Here is a 25,362-nt window from a genome sequence, read left to right as displayed (position 1 = left end):
ACAGTGAGTGCAGGCGCAGAACAATTCTCAGTTAAAATACAAGTAGAGATTACACTAATTACTAAATACACAACGGGCACCATTAGCAGGTAGTGCTGTGCACAACGCTGGAGATCAGTGATGGAATATCCATATCTGTTCTAGAGAACATACTGTGTGATACTCTCAGCACTGCCATGCTACCTAGAAATGTACTAATTCATCCATTTGTTTTCCAAAGTTTATATGGGCAACACAAAAGGCAGCGACCCTGGAGTCAATGTTAGGAGTGAAGCGTGTGGAAATTTGCTTAAGCTATAAACACCTAGAGAAACCACTCCAAATGTACACATATTGTAAACTCCATAGTTCAGATATTCAAATAGTCAAAAATAGTCACTATTGTAATATAAAAAGACTATAGGAGATGTCACTTTGAAGTTTTGTTGTTTTTTATACTTTCAGTCTCTTGGTGTTGCCTCTTCTCAAGACCGGGCTTTGATTAAAACGAAACTTAAAGACTTGAAAGCTATCTTGGACAAGACCCGCAAGACACAAGAAAAACTGGAAAAACACCAGGAAAAGCTTCGTAAGCAACAGAAATCGACCAAAACTACATGCACTCAGTCTGCTGGACTCGCAGAGGGAAGCAATAAGCAGTAGTGGAATTGTCAGTTTTTGTTGCAGATTTGGTATCAAGTGGAATTCTAACTGGTGTCGATGGTGTCCCAAAGCGTAAGTAACAGGCTGAGCAATGAAAAGTACGGATGAACAACTTCAGTGTTCTTCACTTCACAGCAGCTAACATACATGTCAGTCGATGTTACTTATTCTCAGTGAAGCAACCCGGGTTATCACTTCAGCATCACTCCTTATTGTCTGCCTTGTTCTCCATTTAGCACCATGCAGTTTTAATATATTAAAATATATGTCAGGTAAGAATGTTTTTTTTTTTTACTAATGGCTGTACTGTACATAGGGCAAAGGTTTAGCAAAACTCTTCAAAAATGAGAATATTGTGCAAAGAAAAAGAAACAAATCTAGAAAGGCCTGTACATACTACTGAATACAAATATTTCAAATATAAAAAAAATATTTTTAAAAATTAATGTCAGTGTTTTGAACAGGCACTAAACATCAGGCAAGTCAAAAAATAAGCAGTTAAGTCCACAATCAATCTTACAATCTGACAATTTTACTTAATTGCAAAATTAAAACAATCTCGTATTAAAAAGCACAATGGAAATGTACTCTGAGAGAACATAATTTTTTATACTTTATTTTCTGTTTTGTAAATATTTCTTGATTATTACCAACAGTTGCACACTTTCATTTTAATAACACCTTTTACTGGTGTGGGATGTTAATGTGAAGTAACGCCTGCATGCTGATGATGGAAGTGCTCAAAGATCAACTTGTATTAACCTCAGTAATCCCTGCCTAAAACTGTACCTACTGTCCTACAAATGGTGTTTTACATTCACTTGTCTAACTATGTTGAGCCTTTAATTGATTCATCTGAGGCTTATTTGTTATTTTTAATGGTTTATATTTTTTAGTTTTAAAATGACATTTAATTTCCATTCATTAATGACTAACCACTAGTCCATGAATGTTCACCTAGGTGTTAAGTACTTTTTACTCCGCTGTGTCCTATTTATTTTGCATTGTGTTTGTCTACCCATTTTATTATTTTATATTGTTTTAGTTTTGTAAGCCATCTTTATTGTATTTTTTGTCTTTTTTTGTTGATGTTCCTTAATGTGCTTTATTCATGAGCTACATTTTATAATGTTTTACAAGCCCAGAATGTGAAAATGTGGGAAATAACACTTGATGTTATGCGTCACTGCAGCAGGGCCACGTGGTATCCACGTTTATTCTGCACATTCCGTCTGCTAAAAATAAATAAAAAAAATATATATATATATATATAAAAATTAAGAAGCAATACTGGAGTTGTTCTGTGATCGAGTATTGCATTAGGTGCAGAAATCTGGAGTCAGCACTTGAAAAATTAACTTAATACTTGTAAAAAAAAAAAAAAAGAAATAAAGTTGTATACTTATGTATATATTAAAATCTGTATTATGATTAGTCATTAACATGTTAACTTGCGGAGGTTTTCTGTCTTTCTGATATTTTTTATTTTTTTTTAATTCAGCTCTTCTATCAAGCTTTTCAGGTATCTTCAAGATGGCAGTCAATAATTCAGTGTAAGAAAATAAAAAATGGGTTTAAAATCATTCAGTGAGTATAAAGACAGTGGTTGAGGTCGTTATTTAAGGACTATTTGTTTAACTTTTTCTTCTTGGTCAATTTTATGCAGCTGAATAATCTTCAGGTCTGCTGTTCATTTGGATTTTGAGTATTGCAACAATGATCACATATGATTATTTTTGAAGGTCATGACAAAGATCCACTTAGTGTTAAATGTTAAGACTTCTATATGAGGTTGTAGAAATGTTTTGTTGCATCATGGCAATTCAATGGCATCCCCATTCTCCCATTCTTTAAATAACAAATCTTGCTTTGTTTCTTTTAGTCAGAAATCTAACTAAGCCAGTGTCACGTTATACAACGTCAGGTTGTTAGATATATCAGATTTACTGACCGAGTTACTGATCTTGTCGCCAGACCAAGTCAGTCATGCCCATCCCGTTTTCTGACGACAAATATTGTGCTGCCTGATACAGCTAGCGCTGTACAAAGGGTTAACTACGCTACTGGGAGTTCAGTCCTTTTTTCTTTTTCCCGTTCTGTTGTGGTATGTAAAACATGAGAAAATCTCCTCTTCCGTTTGTCACATCTAAAACACCTGATTTCCTTATTCATCATCGCTACATTAAATAATATTGTACTTCCAGATGAGCTTTCATTGGTTTTCAGCGCTCGTGCACAGAGAGCCCACCTCTGTGAATAAACAGAGAATCAAACCTGTTTAATTTTATCAAAGTGAATCGCAGGCTATTGGAGTGATTCGTTCACAGTAGAGCCTCCGAATTCCCAAGTTTCTGTAGATGAAAGTAAATGAAGGCTACCACTGAAAACAGCTGAAAAAGTCACGTCATCTGACATAGCCTTTAGGTATTCATTGTTCACATACCAGTTAGCACTGCTGCATTACAGCTCCAGCGACTTGGGTTTGTTTCCTAGGGTGGTGAGTGCCTGCACGGAATTTGCCAATTCTGCCCCTGGATTTTCTCTAAGTATTCTGTTATTTAGCCAGCACAATATAAATACATGAATGTTAGTTTCTGCCATTGTGACTCGGTACTAGAAAAAGTAGGTTCTAAAACTTGTATGGTCAAGTATCCCATTTTTACAAAAGAAAGCCGGCAGAGAACTGGACACATTTTTCTAAGAGAAATTAAACAAATAAACATAAAAACAAAAACAACAAAATAAAAATATGTTTTCAATGTAAATATTTACAATTAATGGCACAGAAAATTAGACACATTGTATGACTTTTGCAAGTTGCGAGAGATTGAGCACAGGTGGCACATGACTAAGGTAAAAGTCCATTGGGGCCAGAAAGAAATTTAAGTATTCACACTTTTAGCCCAGGAGTACATCTGCATACAGTATCAGTGTAAACAGATGAGGACTGTTAGGGGGGCTGAAGGTCCCATCTTTGTAGGGAGGGAATGGGACCCTGGGAGGAAGATGCTAACTCTGCTTATCCCTCAAACAGTGTAAAGGGAAACTTTGGAGATGATAAGTGCAACTCCTGTAGACCAGCAGATGATAGCAGGAACATCCCACCTGATATACAGTAGCCCTCTAAAACAGAAAGCAGGTCCACGAAAGCTGCCTTGTAAGTCCAGGCCACGTAATGTCCTTCCCTGTTCACAACCCATTAATATCTGAGCAGGTACACAACTTCATTTTAAATATGCATCTGGCATGTGTCCTTATGGTGAGTAGGTTATTAAATTATGTCTATATTCAAGTATTTTTATTTCATAATTTGCCTCAAAGCAAATTTTCCAATTTTGCACACATTTTTATACAAAAAAAATCTTGAGGAAGCAGCGTCATTGATGAAAGTACCAAACAAATGAAGTAATCAGATCATTACAGTGCTGAAGCAAAATTTTTCATATCACTCTCCACTCTTTAGTCGACATACTGCAATTTAGGCAATTTACACAAATATACTGTATGTCTGCTTTCATGGTAGCCTCGATAATCCAGTCTATCATTTTTGTGGACTTCTCGTGTCAAGCTGATAATATTTGGGTAGGCTGCTATACATTCCATCTTTTATCTGTTCCTGTTGGCCACTTTCACAGCACAGCCACGAAACAGATGGCATCCTTTTTGTCTGACCTAACACATTAAGATCATGTGGCAAATGTCTACAAGACTATACTGTTAATAACATTTAATGAGCTCTTTGTTCTTCATCATCAGAAACTTTAGTTAGTAATTTAATTTTTGGAGGAAATCAACCAAAGTATTTTGAAATGTCATGAAAGGGGATATAATACAAAAAATATTAAGGTCATATTAAAACTATTACTTCATTCTTGCTGCTCTTCCAATATTTGACTAATTTCCTGACACTACTTAATTTGCATTATGTATATGTCTATGTATATAAATATATTTGTAAATAAATATATTTATAAAGACATCAATTCATATATACAGGTTAGATTTTTTTTTCCTGAATGCAGTCCATTTAAGAAAATGAATGGACGTTAAATAAGAAATGCTCAACTTTTGTTTATGAAAATACTTGACTTAGCTTTCAGTCAGTAAAGGATTATGTCAAAACCCTGGGAAGCTTACGCTTATCCTAAGTAGCATGTGAAGGTTACAGAAAATGTTTTTTCATTATTTGTAATTTTTTTTTGTTTGTTTCAAATCTATGATTTGCATGTGAAAAACCTGCCATGCCTTAAATGATGTGTCTGTGTTGGTGTAACTCCTTACGTAAAGCAACAAAGTTCACTTCCGAATTTATGATGGTTCCTCGTTTCCTTCTTTAGTGCTCTAAATACTCAAAGTCAGCCTGTGAAGTGCTAGTTGTTTTCATTTTTCTGTAAATACGCCTACTGCCAGTGAGTAACATGTCACACAATTCAGTAAAATTCAACTTTAAAACAATGTGTGGTTTGGTGTTTTTATCAAGAACAGCACTGCAATGAGCGTCAATTCAGACCTGACAAAGTCTACGGGATGGAAGATGTTACATAACTGCAAACTCATTTTAACACCCTTTTTCTTTTAAAGAGATATTTGAACCAATGATCACGGAGTCCATCCACTCTCATCATTGCATGCATTTGTCACTGCAAGGCTATTGTGTATCCCATTATTACAAACAAATGCACACCATCATTTTCCTTAAAAAGCTCCAAAATTATTTAGCTGAAACTAAAGACGTCCTTTTGCATATACAATTACTGTGTGGGCAAACACTTAACAATTTATGAATGTATTGGTATTCTTATAGAATGAGGGGGGCAAAATACCCACATTGGGGTATTCTTTTATCTTTATTTTAAAAAATTTGTTTGATTTTTATGATTTTACAATTTAAAAAAATATATATCTACTGGAAAATGGGTAGCACATATATATAGGGTGGTCCAGATCTAACTATACAACTTTTAATGCAATGCAATAATTGCATAATTAGATCTGGACCACCCTGTAGCAAGTAAGCCTCAGAATAACATGACGAACACACCTTATAGAGGAGCTCTTTTATACCCTCTGGTAATTTCTTTGTAACCCTAGAAGTGGCTTGAGGCTCCCTCAGGTTGCCATTATTATGTTTCCATTTTTTCGGCATTATCTGTAAGGACAATGGTTGTTACTTTTCCATTGTCACTTTTAATGTTTATCCCTTGCCCAGAATGAGTCCTCGTTAATCCAGCCCCATTAGCTTTGCTGATTCAGGTTTGACCATGAAAGATACATTAGCCAGAATTAATTTGGATTTATGTAGACTCCCCACCCTATTATATATCACCCTTCAGAGTCAGACATTACATGAGTGATTAGTAAAAGAATTGTCTTGTCAATTATGATTGCCATTCTTCTGGTTTCTTATCATAGTTAGAATAAAACATTTGAAGAACTCAGTCTCTTTTCAGCATAATTTGATACTTGCTTTATTAAGTAATTCTCCTTCAAAAATTATGTTTTAAAGAATAAGTTCAGTATTTTATAAGTCAAAGTTATTTTTTCACTATCATAGTATTTATTGGTCCTCCCTGCATGGAGTTTGCATGTTCTCCCCGTGTCTGCGTGGGTTTCCTCCCACAGTCCAAAGACATGCAGGTTAGGTGCATTGGCGATCCTAAATTGTCCCGGGTGTGTGTGCCCTGCGGTGGGCTGGCACCCTTCCTGGAGTTTGTTTCCTGCCTTGCGGCCTGTGTTGGCTAGGATTGGCTCCAGCAGGCCCCCTTGACCCTGTAGTTAGGATATAGTGGGTTGGATAATGGATGGATAGTATTTATTAATTTGCCATGGGAAATTATTGTCTTAAGTAAAGCATTTTTTATAGATACAAAAATAGCCTTCCTGTTCTTGCTGCTTTACATTGGCTCTATGGTACATTGGTGCAAACATTGAAATGAAAGAAAATATGGCTACTTTAAAGTGATTTCAGAAAACAGGCCTTCCACATTTATCACAGTTTCTTGGCACTGTTTTTCTTCAGGTAAAGACATTTTCCTGATCACAGCTCTCTTCGTTGGTAAAGCTTTCAAGCTGTTGACGCTCAGAAACTTCTGTCAGCGCACTGGCAGATAAACGTTTTTGAACAGAACCAGAGGACGTTCATAGGAAAACAAAAATGGTACAAGTGCAAAAGGAACTGAAGCCAAAACTAGAGACAAGATTCAAGGTGGACAGAATAAGCAAGAGGTTAAAACCAAAAGTAACACACAAAAAGTTTTGCACAAGGCTTTTTTGAGAGTTTTGGAGTCCACAGATCGGATAAGGAAATGACTTCCCAGCCATCCTTTTATTCTGTTGCCTCACAACCTCAGAGGCCACCTCTAGAAACACGGGGAAGCAGACCTGATGACAAGATTACAAAATAATGGTGATTGAGAACATAAAATGGCGTCCAAAATATTGCAAAACTAAACACAACATTTGAGTCATTACAAAATTCAAGCAAATAATAAAAAGGAAAAAGAAGCCTCAACATCAATGACTGCCTAAGTAAAAAAGCATACGAAATAATCTGCCAAAAACCCAATCATTACACTTGTCTTCTGATTCTGTTTGGGCTTGTGCTTTGCCAGACCTGTTCTTGTCAGAGTTTCCTCCAGTTTTCAGATTTCTTTTGATGGTGTAGGAAACTGTACTCATTGACATCTTGGCTTTCTTTGCAATTTCTCTAAAAGAAGGACCTACACTTCTAAGGGTTTTAATGGTCGGTCTGTCTTCCTTTGTTAATTGCCCTTTTCTTCCTCCAGTATGATAGCAATATACAGTGAAATATGCCTAAATCATGCTTTAGAGCAGGGGTGGACAGAGTCATTCCTGGAGGGCCACAGTGGCCGTGGGTTTTTGTTCCCACCCAGTTGCTTAATTAGAAAACGATCTTTGCCAATAATTACATTTCATGGCTTGTTAGTGCTTTAACTCTGCTATGTCAAGTCATTCTCATATCCTAGATTTTTTTTCCATTCTAAGGATATCATCCAAATACTTTGAAGTGTAAAACGGATGGGTAATTCTCAATCCTTTACGTTTTTTACTACTCTTTCCTTCCAAGTATTTAATTAAACCAAATAGTGCACTTATTGCTAATAAGGAGCAATTAAAAAACGAGAATGCAGCTGTTTAAGACTTAAATAAGCAATAAGGGTTCAAAACCTTAACAAGGGGGATAACTAAAATGAAGCAGAAGTGTTACTTGAGCAGTAAGTGCTTCTTATTAAGCCATTGGGTTGGAACAAAAACCTGCAGCCACTGCGGCCCTCCAGGAATGAGTTTGCCCACCCCTGATTTAGAGGGTGTAGCAACACAGTTTGTTCCAGCACTACTTTTATTTAGCAGGAGATTTGTAAGTAATCAACACAATTTGAGACACCTGTAGAAATTGTCTGCATCAACTTTCAATACTGAATTAACTTCAGTTGCGGCAGAAAAACTGTAAATTAAGCTGTTCTTTTGTATAACTTTGACAATTACATTATTTTTAATTTTTTCTTTGAAAACCTTTTTTTTTGTTTAAACTCCGGCAGTTTACTGCTTACCTTTGTACCATTTCAGGTTATTCATGAGACTTGAACTGATTAAATTTCAATAAAAACAGGGAAAATGGGAGTGTCTAAAACATTTGACCATTTTTTTTTATAAATATATATATACACTATACCTATACAAAGTTTAGCAAAATACTGTTGACATGGATTTCTTTCTGGGAAAAAAAGTTTGATGACCAACACTAGTTCAGACAGCTTATTGGCAAACCTCTGCTTTGGATTTTATATAATATGTAAATCATTGTTTTTAGCTATTCTTCAGCTTCTGCTGGGGAGCTGAATGAGTGATGTGATGATCCACAATTTCTTTGAACCTGGCTAGGAATAAAAGGTTATATCGATGTCTGCTTTGCGTATATGCTACTTGATACTGTAAAATGCAGCCCTCTTTCCAACAGTAGTAGAGTATAAATCTAGAAATATTTGAATTCAACTGTTTTCAAACTAAATTTCTTTCATATACTGAGGTGAACTAGCACACTTCCTTTATCCCTGATTCTTGTAAAATTTAACCATTAAGAAACTCAGTAACCTTATTCCAGAAAGGTAATATGCACTTTATGTTTTTGTGTTTCTTTGAAGAAGTCATTCAAGATTTCAGTGGAGAATTCTGTCACAAATTTTACTGGATTACCGGGTTCAAGTCCTTCCGGTAGTCTCACAATTCCAGCAATTTTCCTTCATGAACTGGATTTAGACTGCTCAAATTTATTACAGAGAGCTTTTCATTCACATTCTAAAACAGTCATTCTCCTGTTGGCAGTGGTCGCCATTTGTGCCATTATTTTGATGCTGGTTGTATGTTTCCCATCCTCAGGATGAGCTTCCAACCTATTAATTTTATACTCAACTTTACTTATTTTATTCTCTATATTATACTCCATTTTTCTAAGATTTTTTTCCTTAACTTTACATCAAATTGATTTCTTAAGTGCTCCTTCTGGTCTTTCATCTCCCAATGCAAATCATTCAGACCTTTCTAGTGTCTTATATTCATATTTATCATTTCTTTCGTATCCAGACCCGGTTCAGTCCTCAGCCTCTTCAAATCAGGGGTGCTCTCTCTGTTTGAGCTTTTGCACACTACTGTAGTGATGGACAATTCATAGCTGGTTGGTGTCATTCGTGGGGTGACACTCCGTGTCTGCATTAGAGTTTCAGGTGAAGGACCCCTGGCTTTGCTCTGTGTCATGAATTTGGTGTATATATATATATATATATATATATATATATATATATATATATATATATATATTGTATGTATGTATATATATATATATATATATATATATATATATATATATATATATATATATATATACACACACACAGAGAAAAGACCACCACCTGCCAAAACATTCTTTCCAAAGTCCATTGGTGACAGTGGTTTAGGCCAACTCCCAGACTGTATTGTATTCAGAGTGGGAGAGGTGTTTCTTCTAGTTGTTTAAATATATCTTAATACACACAGGAAAAACTGTAAAGTACTAAGTACTGATAATAAAATATCATCCAACAGAAAGAAGACAGAACATACAATGTAGAATAAAACCAAGAGTCAGCATGCAATGCCCAAACTCAAGATTGTATTTGCATGAAGGTTATACACTATAAATTATGGGCAGGATATGACAATTAATTACATTAAATCATTCTGCTTTACACTTAAGCAGGTTAATATTAACATATATTTGATCATCCTGTAATCTTAACCATTGACTTGTAATGATAATAAATTGTTTTTATTATGCAATTGCTGCTTTTCTCAATATAATGTTGTATTTGTTTTAAGCATACTCAAAATGCTTTATAAAGTATTTAAAAGTATTATTTTTAAAAAGAAATACAGGTAAAATTCCATTACAATGAATTGCCAGGGACCTAAAAAATATTTTGTTGTAATGAGATTCTGTATTTGTTGCTATAGTGCTCTCTTTAATTTGCATCCAGGCATTTGCAATCATTTTAATAGCTTCTTTCGCGTTAATTTTAATCTTCTCCTGTCTACAAGTTATGCTGATGAGAATTTTTCTCAGCATTTCCTTGCGATAATACACTGCTGTGCAATTGGGTGGGAGGAATTCAACGTGAACATTATCTAAATGTGGAAGCCTGTTGTGGGCAGCACAGTTATCAATCAGAAGCCAAATCATCCTTTTCTTCTTTATCATATTGTGAGGTTTCTGAACTATTTTGAGACCCCAGCAGTGCATAAACATTCTTCCACAGACTTGGTGATCGCACTTTGAGATGCTCTTCGGCGTGTCGTCCAGTTATGGGAGGTCCCAATAGAGTTTAGAAGCCTTACATTTTCTTGAATGAGTGCCGCATTAATAGGATTGTTTCTTGAACGAGCATCACTGAACCACATAAAGACTGCTTTTTTTGACGTCTTCAAATGCAGCAGGTCACATATGTTTGCAACCCGAGATTTTTCTTCTTCTTTTGCTCAGTCTTTGAAGAAAGTTGACAGTGTCGAATTCACTGGCAACGTCTTTTTTCATTTTGCCACAATCGAGACCTGCAAAAATGTAAAGTTTTTTTTTTCCTTCTAATATGAACTGTTAGCGTTTTTTCGTGTCTGCCGTTTCTATATGAGGGTGACAATGAGTTAAAGTCCAATGGATGTTTTTCAAATGTCGACGAGCAATAAGCAAAAGGTATCACTGAAAACCACCGAAAACAAAAACAGCAAAAAAACCGTACAAGCAAAATTTGAAGAAAAAAAAAAACTACAGTGTTTCTGTTTGGGGTTCATTGTGCACAACTGAGCTGCGGCCACAGAACGAACTGCTCTGTGGATGATTCATTCAAGCATTTCAAGGTCTTTTGTGCATGTCGTTGTAATGAAAGTATCTGCTGAATGTACTTAGTTATAACGAGATTTCTATAGACTCGTGTCATAATGGGAAACAGTCGGGACCATAAAAACACTTCGCTGTAATGAAAATTTCGTTGTAAAGATATTTGTTGTAATGGAATTTTACCTGTATATAATTACAAAAATGATTCTGTAAGTGAAACTAATTGTTTTTGTTAGTCAACAAAAAACTCAATGACGTAATGTAGCATTGCAGGATTAAGAATGCAAGAAAGTGTGGAAAAAGAGAGAAGAATGTGGATGTTCAGATGTGAAGGAAGTGGCAGTACAAAGAAAAGGTGACTATGGTGCGACAACAAGCAGGTCCCTGGGGAAACTAAGACACAGAACCATTGACATTTTGAATACTTTATATTTTTAAAAGTAAATCTTTATTATTTGATTGTGATTCCAGTATATGTTTTAGACACTGTTGATCCAGAAATTGGTACTACTGTAGAAGTCAGTAGTCTTGAATCCAATAAGTTTCAAGGACCAGTCCTCAACCATAAGGTACTAGAAGAATTACATGTGCCACAGGTCCAAATTGGAAAGTAACTGAATTTTACCTGATATAGGAGTCCAAATAATGGCAGGACTTGACAGTCCCTCAGGACTGAGTTTGTGAATGTCTGATCCACTTCACCTTCTGTGTCTGATAGGGATGTATAGTAGCAGCTTGAAAGTCTACAGGTGCTGGTCATAAAATTAGACTATCATGACAAAGTTGATTTATTTCAGTAATTCCATTCAAAAAGTGAAACTTGTATATTAGATTCATTCATTACACACAGACTGATGTATTTCAAATGTTTATTTCTTTAATGTTGATGATTATAACTGACAACTAATGAAAGTCCCAAATTCAGTATCTCGGAAAATTAGAATATCAATTACAACCAATGCAAAAAAAAGGATGTTTAGAAATGTTGGCCAACTGAAAGGTATGAACATGAAAAGTATGAGCATGTACAGCACTCAATATTTAGTTGGGGCTCCTTTGGCCTGGATTACTGCAGCAATGCGGCGTGGCATGGAGTCGATCAGTCTGTGGCACTGCTCAGGTGTTATGAGAGCCCATGTTGCTCTGATAGTGGCCTTCAGCTCTTCTGAATTGTTGGGATCTGGCGTATTGCATCTTCCTCTTCACAATACCCCATAGATTTTCTATGGGGTTAAGGTCAGGCGAGTTTGCTGGCCAATCAAGAACAGGGATACCATGGTCCTTAAACCAGGTACTGGTAGCTTTGACACTGTGTGCAGGTGCCAGGTCGTGTTGGAAAATGAAATCTGCATCTCCATAAAGTTCGTCAGCAGCAGGAAGCATGAAGTGCTCTAAAACTTCCTGGTAGACGGCTGCGTTGACCTTGGACCTCAGAAAACACAATGGACCAACACCAGCAGATGACATGGCACCCCAAACCATCACTGACTATGGAAACTTTACACTGGACCTCACGCAACGTGGATTCTGTGCCTCTCCTCTCTTCCTCCAGACTCTGGGACCTTGATTTCCAAAAGAAATGCAAAATTTACTTTCATCAGAGAACACAACTTTGGACCACTCAGCAGCAGTCCAGTCCTTTTTGTCTTTAGCCCAGGCGAGACACTTCGGACGCCGTCTCTTGTTCAAGAGTGGCTTGACACAAGGAATGCGACAGCTGAAACCCATGTCTTGCATACGTCTGTGTGTGGTGGTTCTTGAAGCACTGACTCCATCTGCAGTCCACTCTTTGTGAATCTCCCCCACATTTTTGAATGGGTTTTGTTTCACAATCCTCTCCAGGGTGTGGTTATCCCTATTGCTTGTACACTTTTTTCTAGCACATCTTGTCCTTCCCTTCGCCTCTCTATTAATGTGCTTGGACACAGAGCTCTGTGAACAGCCAGCCTTTTTAGCAATGACCTTTTGTGTCTTGCCCTCCTTGTGCAAGGTGTCAATGGTCGTCTTTTGGACAACTGTCAAGTCAGCAGTCTTCCCCATGATTGTGTAGCCTACAGAACTAGACTGAGAGACCATTTAAAGGCTTTTGCAGCTGTTTTGAGTTAATTAGCTGATTAGAGTGTGGCACCAGGTGTCTTCAATATTGAACCTTTTCACAATATTCTAATTTTCCAAGATACTGAATTTGGGACTTTCATTATATATATATTATATATATATACATTCAGTTATAATCAGCAATATTAAAAGAAATAAACATTTGAAATACATCAGTCTGTGTGTAATGAATGAATCTAATATACAAGTTTCACTTTTTGAATGGAATTACTGAAATAAATCAACTTTGTCATGATATTCTAATTTTATGACCAGCACCTGTACTCTAGCTGCCCTAGAAAGGGTCTGTCCTTCTTACTACTTGAAAATAAAGCTGGACTTTTGTTATTTATAAAATGAATGTGAAAAGCAAATTCTGCAAAATGTACTCAAAGTCAAAGTAACAATGCACTTTGTTTTATCATTTTTTTCTATCATAAAAGTGCATTAAAGCCTGTTTTGGCTGAAGGTTGTATCAGCAGACATTGAAGGTCATACAATAAATGTTAGTCTGAACAGGCCTAATGAATTGTAGCCTTCCTGGGTATTTGTGCATTTGGTATTTTTGTTTTGACAGTCAGCAATCAGCTCATCTTATTAAAGGCAGAATAGGTTTCCTAAACTAATTGAGATCTTAATGCCTTTTTTTTTTACTTTTCTAGTCAATAACATTCCTCCTTTCTTTTGGAAATCTCTGGCACATGTGCCTCCTTGATTGCTTTCATAATCCCAACCACTCCCCTCCACCCGCTGTTGATATGCAGTTAGTTGATTTTGGTCATAAACGCAGCCCAGTTTGACTTCTTTTCTCTGGAGATCCCCTAGTCTCAATGCCTAGCATCGTTCTTTGGATATCGAACTACAGTCTTTAGCCACTGTCAGTGTCCACCATGTCTGAAGACGTCCAGCTCTCCATTAAGATCACTTCTATATGGTGAACGTCATCGACTAAATGCCTTACTGATGGACGGCACATCAGTCCATAGGTATCAGCTAACGGCTGTGTACCTGAAATTGGTTGTAAAGTTTTCAATCCTTTCATCATTTCCCAAAGTCCTCTATCACCAGGAACTTGCCATTTAAATATCACAAGGTGGGCTACAGTTCATTCTGGGATGCTCAAACTCAAACCTGGTTCCCTGGAGGCTGCAGGATTTTATTCCAACACATTTTTACTTTTGTTTCTTGTGAAAATGGCACCCCTCTCCATATGTGGGGTGAACCAAACACCATGGCCTTTTTGTTTGGGTAGATCCCAACCAGGCTAGGCTATATGGGTCACCTAGCCAGCAATCCAACAGCAAGCCAGGCTCTGGTAATGACTGCTGGTATTTCTGTTCCAACAAAGTTCAAGAATATTTGTTGAGCAGCATCATGGGAGTGTTATTTTTGGAATGTTCTTTGGCTGGTACTATGTTTCCATTAACTTGATATAGGTAGCCACAGCTTCATTGGACATTGAAGATCATTAGATCATCCCACTAGGCCATAGCTGCAATCCTAGAAGGACTGTTCTGAAAAGTACTAAATAAACAGGATGGGTAGTTTCTTCTGATTTTGGTTTACCAGGTAAGCATCAATTCACTATTACTAATGACTTAATGTTTGCTTTATTTTCAGAACTTTTATTTCCCGCAAAATATGTGCTTTACTAAAAAATGTTCATAAGTGTGTTCACTGGTTTGGGGCTTTTCATATTCTAGAATTGTATGGAAAATTATTTCATTAAATTACATAAGAAATGTAGCACATTCAGCATTAAAAAATATTCAAGCAGTTCTGTTTGTATAATGTTTTATGAAAATATGTTCATCTTAAAATTATTATTGATCAATACAGCACACAATTTTTAAACTGAAAAATGAGCATTGGAAAAAAAAAAAAAAAAAAAGGAGAACTCTATGAAGTTAAGGATTTAAATATTTATAAAAGCTTTGTGAATGTGGTTAAAAAAATTGCACTCATTAGCTCAACAGTCTGAACTGTCAGCAAAAGACAAATCCTTCCTGGTACTGATGAGCTTCTTTAGACCCAAGCATATATTTAAAGTGCACCCCAAGTTTGTTTTAGGTAATACCGACGTTTTGATATAGAAGTTAGTCAGAATGCAGAGGGTTTAAATTACAGAGTAGTGCTTTGTGAAAGATTGTACCGATAAGGAGCTTCCTTCCTTTGTAGGGTACAGCAACGGAGGATCCTTGAATCACACTACCATTATCTGCATATGCCTGAAAAACCATGGGTTTCTCCGAGTGGATGTTCTTTATCTGCAAAACCTGTAAATGGAATGAGAAAGTTGAGACGAAAATGTTTATAGTTCATTTAGTAATTATACATGTCAATTAAAAATATACACAGCTTTATAGTGTTACCCTTAAACTTGTGTAAAGCAAGTACTAGAGAACAACAAACAAAATAAACTTTTAACAGTAAAAGAATAATACAAAAATATTTATGAACCAACCTCAGACCCAGGTGGAACCTCAGGATTATAATTAAACATTTTCCAGCCATTGGGATGACATCCAACCCACAGGTCACCAGTTTCCTGGTCCACATCTATGTTATCAACTAAAGTTCCCAAGTGCAGTACCTGCAGTTCATATAAAATACTCAGAAAATAAAAAGACAGTGTGAATTGTAGCCTACTAAGAGACACAGTGTTATGGCATGTGTGCGAGTATTATGGTAAGCTAAATTAACACTTAAAGATATCTCAAGGTGCATTTTAAGATATCTTAAAATGAATTATAAATATTCACTGAAACATGCAAAATAACCTTTTTGAAATTGGACTTTTAAAAAATTAAGGGAACACTTAAATCTCACATCGGATCTCAATGAACAAAATATTCAACTGAAAAATATTTATTCAGTAATACTTTATAATTCATTGAGAACAAAAGGCTGCAACAAGAACCAATGGAAACCAACATCACCAACCCACTGATGGCTGTATTCAACATCACACTGAAAATGAAAGTCAAAAATTGAAGTCATAGGCTGATCCAACTTCCGTGAATTTCATCACGGCAACTCATAATGTGACTCAGTAGTGTGTGTGGCCGACACGTGCCTGAATGCACTCCCGAAAACGTCTGTGCATGCTCCTGATGAGACAGCGGATGGTGTCCTGGGAGATGTCCTCCCTGACTTGGATCAGGGCAATAGTGAGCTCCTGGACAGTCTGTGGTGCTACATGGCGGTGTTAGATGCACTGATACATAATGTCCCAGAAGTTCTCAATTGGATATAGATCACTGGCATTAATGCCATTTGTCATCCTGGGACTGCCTACACACTGCCCACATGAGGCCAGGCATTGTCCCACACCAGGAGTAACCCAGGGGCCACTGCTCCAGCATAAGGTCTGGCAATGGCGCCGAGGAATTCATTCTGGTACCATTTCCTAAAATGTGGAGGTCTGTGCTACCCTCCAAGGATATGCCTCCCCAGAGTTCACTAACCAGTTGCCATTCTGCATAACATTCACCACAGCGTCCTCAGACTCTTTCACGTCTGTCACATGTGCTCAGTGTGAACCTGCTCTCATCTGTGAAAATCATGGAGCACCAATTGTGGTACTCTATGGAGAATGCCAATCAAGCTGCGTAGAGAGGGACTGTGAGCACAGATCCCACTTATGGACGTCTGGCTCCCATGCCACCCTCTTGGAGTCTGTTTCTGACACTTTGGTCAGAAACATGCACACCAGTAGCCATCTGGAGGTCATTTTGTAGGTCTCTGGCAGTGCTCCTCCTGTTCCACCTCGCAGAAAGGAGCAGATACTGGGTTTGCTATTGGGATGATGCCCTTCTACAGAACTGTCCAGCCCTCCTCATGTAATGGCCTGTTTTCTGGTATGTCCGCCATGCTCTTGAGACTGTTCTGGGAGACACAGCAAAACTTCTTGTGATAGCACATATGGAGAAGCTGGACTTTCCTAAGCAACATGAATCGGCGGCTACCCATAGTGACAAGGACACTAGCAAAACACTAAAGTAGAAAAGAATCAGCCAGAAAGAATAAGGAGAGGGCAACTGTCTGTGGCCAGCCACCTTCAAAACTATTGCCTTTTTGGGGGTTGTCTTGCTGTTGCCTCTCCACTGCAACTGTTACCACTTTCATTTGCACCAAGGCAGGTGAAGCGGATTCACAATCGCTTCTGCTTCCTAACTGGAAAAATTGATATCCCCTGAAGCTTAATTAACTTGGTGTTAGACTGTGATGATTAAGTGCTCCCTTATTTTTTTTGCAGTTATCCTCACACTGGCCAATGAGTAGGATATTTAAAATAGGATAGTAATTTATATTTAAAAATACTGTTTAAAAATCATAAATTAAATTCCTTCTAACCTAAAATGGAATTGTGCACTATTTGAGATAACAGAAAATGTTTTCAGCATAACTCAAATTTTATTTCAACATCTCAAATTTTAAGAAATCTTTAAAAAGACAGGAAGTTATTTCAAGGTTTCTGTATATCTTTTTCAAGGATCTGAAATGCAATTAAAGTTATCTCAAATCTTTTTCCAGATATTTCCAGATACTGTATCTATAGTGTTGTATCTATTTTCAAATACATGAAATATGTTTCACGCTAGATCACCATACCTTCCTGTGCATTTTAATATATTTGAAATATATTTCAAAATGCATTAAAAGAGAAAAGAAGTCCCATTGAAAGAATAGAATAATTCACTGGAAGTGGTTTTGAGATATATCAGACTTAATTTCAGAAACCTTAAAATGAATTCAAAGTAAATTTTCAATATTTTAAAATATATCTGCAATATCCTGAAATTCATAGGTGATATATATGAGAATGCATTACAGACTTATATATTACAGTATTTGAAACTGGATATTATGAAATGAGTTTCCCATATCTGAACATATGAACTGCATTCTAAGCTATTTAAAATTAATTTTGAATTATCCATAAATGTTAATGTGGTTTGTCATAGGGTGTGCTCCCTGCTCTGAACTTCTTTTGCTTACCCTTCCCATGACTATGAACAGGAGAAAACAGATGGTAATAATTGGTGTCATAGTAGTTCACACTGTCATCTGTCATTTGTTCATTCCTTTGATTATTGACTGTCAGTGTAGAATCTATATACTATCTCTGTGTTCAAATAGGTTTTGTTGTGTTTTCTCATCCATCCCAAATACACTGTAGATGTGTTAGGTTAAATGGCATTTCTAAACAAACCCCCTCTGGGTGTGGACATCCAAGTGTGTCCAGCACTTAACTGGCATTCTTTCCAGTGTTTCCTGCACTGTACTTGATGCTTCTGGGACTGGTCTAAGTGCATGGTCACAATATACTGGAATTAGCAGTTTCAGGAAATGAATTGACAGGTGGATTTCCTTAATTTATGGACCACCTAGATTATAGATTACTGTGATTGTGTACAGAAAATTTGAATTTATAAAGAAATTGAGGAGATCTCTAATTGACAAAAAAGTTATTAACAAAAGAGTTTGACTGAAATCAGCAAATGTACAGTGGCAAATCACATGAGTATCTTACTGTTCAAGTCTTACTAAGTCTCAGGGCCCACCCCAGGGGGTAGAAAAAAAGTTTCCTTAGTTTGTGTTCCAATGTCTAAAAGCAACATACCATAAAAAGCACTAAAGGACTACCCAAAAGTTGATCACCACTTTCACATTGACAAGTGACTCACCTTCACAGGAGTCAAGTTTTTATCTTCTTGTACTTCCAAAATGTGAATGCAGCTTCCAAAAATGTCTGCAACATATAAATACCTGAAACCAAAAATGAGGTTAGTGTCATTTGATCCAAAATACACTGGGTCACTTTTTTTTTTTGGCCACTTCGAATTTATCATTTTCCCATTTATTTATTTATATCAGAACTTTTATTTCTGGTCTTTTAATGGCAACAACAGTGATAAAAAAGGAAGTTGAATTACTTAGTAAAAAACACAGCTTATACTACCCATAGTATGTTATGGTTTTCACTATTTAGCTTTGCAGTCCTTATTTCAAATGGACAATATGACACCAATTAATACTGCACTCTAAGAGAATGACAGAAAGAGCTTTAAAAAAGTATTCTTATAATGCAGTACATGCATCAGTTATATTAAATACGACTGGCACATGGGCCTTATTTGCAACTGAAAGGTGAGAAAGTATAAACTGTATGCTGTACATCTGTGACCCCAATAGCAGTTCATATTCATTTATGTTAAAAAAACCAAAAACAAAACAATATATAAGCACTTGAAGATCTGTCAGTATGAAACAGAGTATTTAGTAATAACTTGTGTTTAATGATGATTTGAAAGATCTACCTTTATATTACACCCGGTCACTGCATATGAAATATGTGCTGTCACAGGTGCAACCTACCGTACACTAATTCAAAGAGAGAATCAGAGGGGATACCAGCAGAGGCAAAGACTCATACCGATGTCCTAGGTTGGACCTGTGCTTCTTCTGTCATGTTAAGTATATTGTACCCACCAGTCAGAAGTCCCGATAGATTGATGAGAAACCTATCTTCTGATACAGTAGTTACTGTACTGTTTTATGAAGAACTAGTGTCAGTAGTTTGTCAACCTAAGCATACAATAGGCATATGGGGATGGAGGTTAGTAGTGCCAACTTGAATTAAAAAAAAAAAAAAAAAAAACACACAGAGAAAGAAGCAAAACAGCCATGTAAAACAGACCTGTTTAGAAATAATTTTACACAAACTGGCTGAGATGAGATAAATCATGGACTGCTTGTCTTCTACTTAAATCTAAGTGCACAGACTTCATCTTGGTAAGCATGCTTCTTACTAAATAATAAGACTGGCTTGTTCCAGTTGCTTTCAGTTACATTATAGTGGATTTGGGCAAGTCGTGCTTGGGGACTGAGTCAGCTAGATGTCGTCTCTTAACCACCTGTGCACCAGGTTAAGAGAAAGCTTAGAGGAGCATTGTGGATGGAGTTCATAAAACTCCCATTTGATAAGAAACAAAACTTCGGAGAAAGGTTCTGAGGATTTTTTTTGTTTTGTTTTACATAGTTAATGTTGCCAAATTCTTGTTTAAATTGGTTTTACATGTTGTGACAGGTGGCCTCGGTCAATACTTGGCTGGGATGCCAAAGGAATGAAAGAACTGGGGAAGAGAGGATCGCTGAAGCAATACTTCCCCTGGGATGCTACAGGGCAGACCTCCTGTGCGGCTGTGGCACCAAGGTTTCCCGTAGGGCATGCTGGGAGGGGAGCTGGAGTTTGGTGCTACCCTGTTGGGCTCCATGAGGGCTGCCGAGCCATTCACTGGACTTCCACTACACCTGGGAGTGATTCCAGGTAATCCTGATGAACCACCTGGAGATGGAGGTGGAGGAGAAAGGAAAGAAAAAGAAAAGGACTGTGTTTGATTATCGGTGCTTTGGACATATTGTGCTGAGGGAAGCAAAATAGAAGTGCTCTCCGAATGTAAATAAAAGGTGTACCGTGTGGAAAAGTCGTGTCCTGTCTGTCTGTGTCAGGTTAGGGTGGCTGTACACACCCCTGGGCTTCAGAATGTTCATTTCAAAATGGTAAAACATAACCTAAACTATCATTGAAAACACCAGGATTGGCAGCATTTTGTAACATATCTAATGTTGCTTCATTCATAGTTACACAATTGTTTAAGATAATCTGATGGATTAAAATGCTGAAACATTAAAAACGATACTGTCTGCTATATTGTCTATTATTACTCCATTCGTCCCCAATGCAATTTTTTTTTATCAGCGAGAGGCAAAAGGAAAAGATATGGTGATAAAAAAAATAAGTTAAAGAGGTATTTTTCATAATGCTAAAGTTTTCAGTTATAAAAACGGTACCAATTCTAAGTCAGTACAGCTCTAACACTAAAGTAGCACCAAGATGTTCACAGCAATGTACAAGAAAAATGCTACACTTTGTTATTTTAGGAACAATTATGGTGTTCATCTCTCCTTAAAATCTCATTGAAATGTGAGATCACGTACTACGTAGAGCTTTTAAACCACCAGCACAAATAATTAGAAAGTCCATTATTGTTTTTGATATTGGTCAAGACAGAATTTGTACGCATATTGTATAAAATCAATAATTATTTGCATTCAATCTATTATTTTTATAATAGTCTATATTGTTTATTTTTCCACTAGTAAGATATTGAAAATACAAAATATTTTGCAATTGAGGGTCTGCCAATAAAATAGAAACACTCATTATAAAAACTGGCAAAAATGGTCTCATAAATCAGAAAGATAATTTTCCTACAGATGTTTGTGGTTGTATTCAATGCATTAAAGGCCAGGTTACTTTCAACAACACAATAGGATCATGCATGACACGGCCATTCCTTGAAAATGCAATGAATGAGGGAGTTTGGATTGTGCTCAAGAAATATTGTAAAATTATATAATGGACATTACATTCACCCTGGCATTTCCTCAAGACTACTGAATTGCAAAAACCAACTTTATATGCAATTGACTAAAGCCATACCTTGCAAAGTCAACTCACCACAGCCAATGCCTGACCATTTTGAAAACTGCACAAATTGCTTTTTTTTTGGTAAATGAATCTCTGTAAAATGCATTTATGCAATGTTGACACTGGATAATGTTATTTAGGCTTTGAAAACACCAGAGGCACAATGGACTGCGCTGGTGTGCAAGTAGCACTTATCAGAGACTGAATATGTAAAATTCAAGTCATTATGTAGTATCAGTGCACAGGTCAGTCTTTTTAAATGACTTAGACGTGTGTGACCAGGCATATTGTGCAATCAGACATTTTGTTGAAGGCAGACTCCTTCAGCAGGAGGGACATTGCATCAGTGGATGCTTAATGGCAATATATATTTGCATGTAAACGTATATTCCAGTACAGTAATCCCTCCTCCATCGTGGGGGTTGCGTTCCAGACCCACCCGCGAAATAAGAAAATCCGCAAAGTAGAAACCTTATTTTTATATGGTTATTTTTATATTGTCATGCTTGGGTCACAGATTTGTGCAGAAACACAGGAGGTTGTAGAGAGACAGGAACGTTATTCAAACACTGCAAACAAACATTTGTCTCTTTTTCAAAAGTTTAAACTGTGCTCCATGACAAGACAGAGATGACAGTTCCGTCTCACAATTAAAAGAATGCAAACATATCTTCCTCTTCAAAGGAGTGCGCATCAGGAGCAGATGATGTCACAGAGAGAGAAAAGCAAACAAATCAATAGGGCTGTTTGGCTTTTAAGTATGCGAAGCACCGCGGCACAAAGCAGTTGAAGGCGGCAGCTCACACCCCCTCTGTCAGGAGCAGAGAAAGAGAGAGAGAGACAGAGTTTGTTTTTCAGTCAAAAATCAATACGTGCCCTTCGAGCTTTTAAGTATGCGAAGCACCGTGCAGCATGTCGTTTCAGGAAGCAGCTGCAAAAAAAGATAGCAACGTGAAGATAATCTTTCAGCATTTTTAGACGAGCGTCCGTATCATCTAGGTGTGCGAACAGCCCCCCTGCTCAATCCCCCTACGTCAGGATCAGAGAAAGTCAGCGCAAGAGAGAGAGAAAAGTAAGCCGGGTAGCTTCTCAGCCATCTGCCAATAGCGTCCCTTGTATGAAATCAACTGGGCAAACCAACTGAGGAAGCATGTACCAGAAATTAAAAGACCCATTGTCCGCAGAAATCCGCGAACCAGCAAAAAATCCGCGATATATATTTAAATATGCTTACAGAGAAAATCCGCGATGGAGTGAAGCCGCGAAAGGCGAAGCGCGATATAGCGAGGGATTACTGTAATTCTAAAGTAAATATTTGCTGCCAAATCCACTTTGTACTGCTAGTGAACGGTTAAACGTTGTGACAGATTAAGGGTCTCCGTGACCCCTTGAACCCTCAGTCTAGACGTCAGACACCAGATAAAAGTCCAATATGAATTTATTTGGACAAATTAGTGCACAAAGCACTCTCCACAATACTCAATAATAATCAATAATCAATAACCAACAATTAACACAATCCTCCACTCCCAGACGCGTTGCCACCCTTCCACCCAGCTCAGCTCGACGTCTGGGATTTCCCATAGTCCTTTTATATTCCCTGACCCGGAAGTGTTTCTGTCCAATCAGTCCACAGTTCCTTTTCCCTTCTGGGTCAGGGTAAACAGTCCTTTTCTTCACCCCGGGAGCACGTCGTTCCTTCCTGTCACGTGATCGTGACGTACTCCCGGGTTATAGGGAACATGAGAGTCCATGAGCCCCCTTACAGCGACTCCCGGTGGCCCCCAAGGTATCCAGCAGGGCTGTGTATAAAAACTTCATAGTCCATGAGGCCCTGCTGGAACTCGGGGCACGTCCATGCTGTTGGGAGAGCTCCTCCTGGTGGCCTGGGGGTGAGGGCCGGAGTAAAAAGCCGGCAATCCTTCACGACGTGTTTTTTAGTTTTTAAAGTATGACATTCACAATCTAGTATGTTAATAATCGAACAAGAAAATTCAAAGAAAACATTTTATTTTGAATAATGCCATTTAATTATGTGATGCACAAATTCAAAACTATAGTGTATCTGCAGTAGGCACCCATCTGCAATAGACTGTAATGCAGTCTGTTTAACATCAGACACATTTCCTTTGTGTTGCTATAGATCAAATATTATTTCTTGATCAATGGTTGAAAAGACCATCACAGCTTCTGTTATATATTATTCTGTTTTCCTCACAATTAAATAAAACCATCAGGTTTTTTGAGCTGTCCCATGATACGTCATGCATCCCATCAGCTAACACTTAAAGTCATTAGTAGTCAATTTACAGATATAGTACCCTCCTTTGTGCTTTTTGAACTATGACAGATATTTTAGATGATTAGCCCTTGGGTTGCTTAAATATAACATGACTGCGCATTTGTGGAATGCCTAAGCCAGTCTTGAGTTAGCAAGAAGCATTTTACATTCATGGAACCGATTAAGCCTCAAATTGTAAAATGATGCTTATTCAGCCAAGTCTCAATTTAACGGGATACCACCCAGGTCTCTAAACAAACAAAACACTGGCCAATCTTAGAAACAGGCCTCACCCGAGGCAAAATAGCCCCAAACTCAAAAGGCAGGCTTCATGGCCCAAAATGGGTTCAGGCATTAACACCTGAAAAATACTTTAAATACACAAACTAACAACACAAAAATGCTCGAGTGGACAGAATGACTGTAAATGTCTGGATTGATAAGGCAGTAACAAAACAAAATTCTTTACATTTTAACAAATTAATTAAATAAGCAAACAGGGTAAAGGAAAAGGAAAAAAAGCAAAATCGTATGCCTAAATCTGCTATCCTGAAATCACAAACCAAAGGCAGAAGCAAAAAACTCAATAAACCAGAAGAAATCCAATAAAATACTCACAATAAAGCTCTTAACTCCACAAACCACAATGAACCTCTAAGGGATCTACCCATTAGCCTCAGCAATGACATTATGGTGGCCCACCCATAAAACATAAGTACAATGACCATAAAACAAATATGCACAATACATAAACAGTAAATAGTATTTAAACAAAACAGTATTAACAGAAATTACAAAACGGTCAAAGAAAACAAGAGGAATAACTCAAAAACAACAAATTGCAAATAAAAAAAAAATAGACTCGAGCCAGGGAACAAACCCTGTCTGAAACATAACAAGCTAAGAGTTTCCTTTCTTTTGTGTTAGTGTTATATCTTCTAGTCTTAATATGTCTTGCATGGGCCCAGGGAATGTTAAGAAACAAATACGATCATTACGAGACAATACATACGACTGCAACCAGAAAATGGACAGTAAGGATATGGCAGGAATGTCGAATGAAGCAGGATTGAAAAACCAGGAAAACAAATGAGCTAAAAAGCAAGCCAAAACCATATCCCTTAAACTGAATTAATAGTCAAAGAAGTCAAAGCAAGATGTCCCAATACTATGGACCTTACTTTTACTCTATGTTAATTAGTGTTCCCTAATTTTAATTATTTATTTTGCCTTTTTTCATGATGTAAAGCACTTTGAGCTACATTGTTTGTATGAAAATGTGCTATAGAAATAAATGTTGTTTTTGTTGCTGCATTATTAGAAGTATGATAAACTCTTTGTTAAGGAGCTCTATTCCTCCATTCACCTAGGGGCCTGTGTCTTTGGTTACCACACTGGGTGACAACAACGATAGTGACGCCACTGTTTGGAAGGCTGATTCCAGAAGGGGCGGCATGGTGG

At 37.1% G+C, this 25,362-nt stretch overlaps 2 protein-coding genes across 4 annotated transcripts in view; one reads left to right on the top strand and one right to left on the bottom strand.

The window, feature by feature from the left end:
- ppp1r9a (protein phosphatase 1, regulatory subunit 9A) overlaps window positions 1-5,097 on the top strand; it is a 286,652-nt gene extending 281,555 nt beyond the window's left edge. For all 3 annotated transcript variants that reach the window (XM_051935819.1, XM_051935816.1, XM_051935817.1), the window contains one exon: window positions 445-5,097. In XM_051935819.1, coding sequence (XP_051791779.1) covers window positions 445-642 — 198 coding nt within the window. In that variant the 3' untranslated portion in view covers window positions 643-5,097. The remainder of the gene's footprint in view (window positions 1-444) is intronic.
- A 9,803-nt stretch (window positions 5,098-14,900) lies between these two features.
- Window positions 14,901-25,362, bottom strand: part of LOC114663375 (serum paraoxonase/arylesterase 2-like) — a 50,615-nt gene continuing 40,153 nt past the window's right edge. Inside the window, exons 7-9 of the mRNA XM_028817066.2 lie at window positions 18,814-18,895; window positions 15,588-15,716; window positions 14,901-15,399 (exon numbers count right to left, since the gene is read on the bottom strand). Of these exons, the coding sequence (XP_028672899.2) occupies window positions 15,220-15,399; window positions 15,588-15,716; window positions 18,814-18,895 (391 nt within the window). The 3' untranslated portion in view covers window positions 14,901-15,219. The remainder of the gene's footprint in view (window positions 15,400-15,587; window positions 15,717-18,813; window positions 18,896-25,362) is intronic.

This window comes from Erpetoichthys calabaricus, chromosome 13 (assembly GCF_900747795.2).
Source record: "Erpetoichthys calabaricus chromosome 13, fErpCal1.3, whole genome shotgun sequence".
NCBI classification, from domain to species: domain Eukaryota; kingdom Metazoa; phylum Chordata; class Cladistia; order Polypteriformes; family Polypteridae; genus Erpetoichthys; species Erpetoichthys calabaricus.
This window is presented reverse-complemented; position numbering and strand designations above follow the sequence as displayed.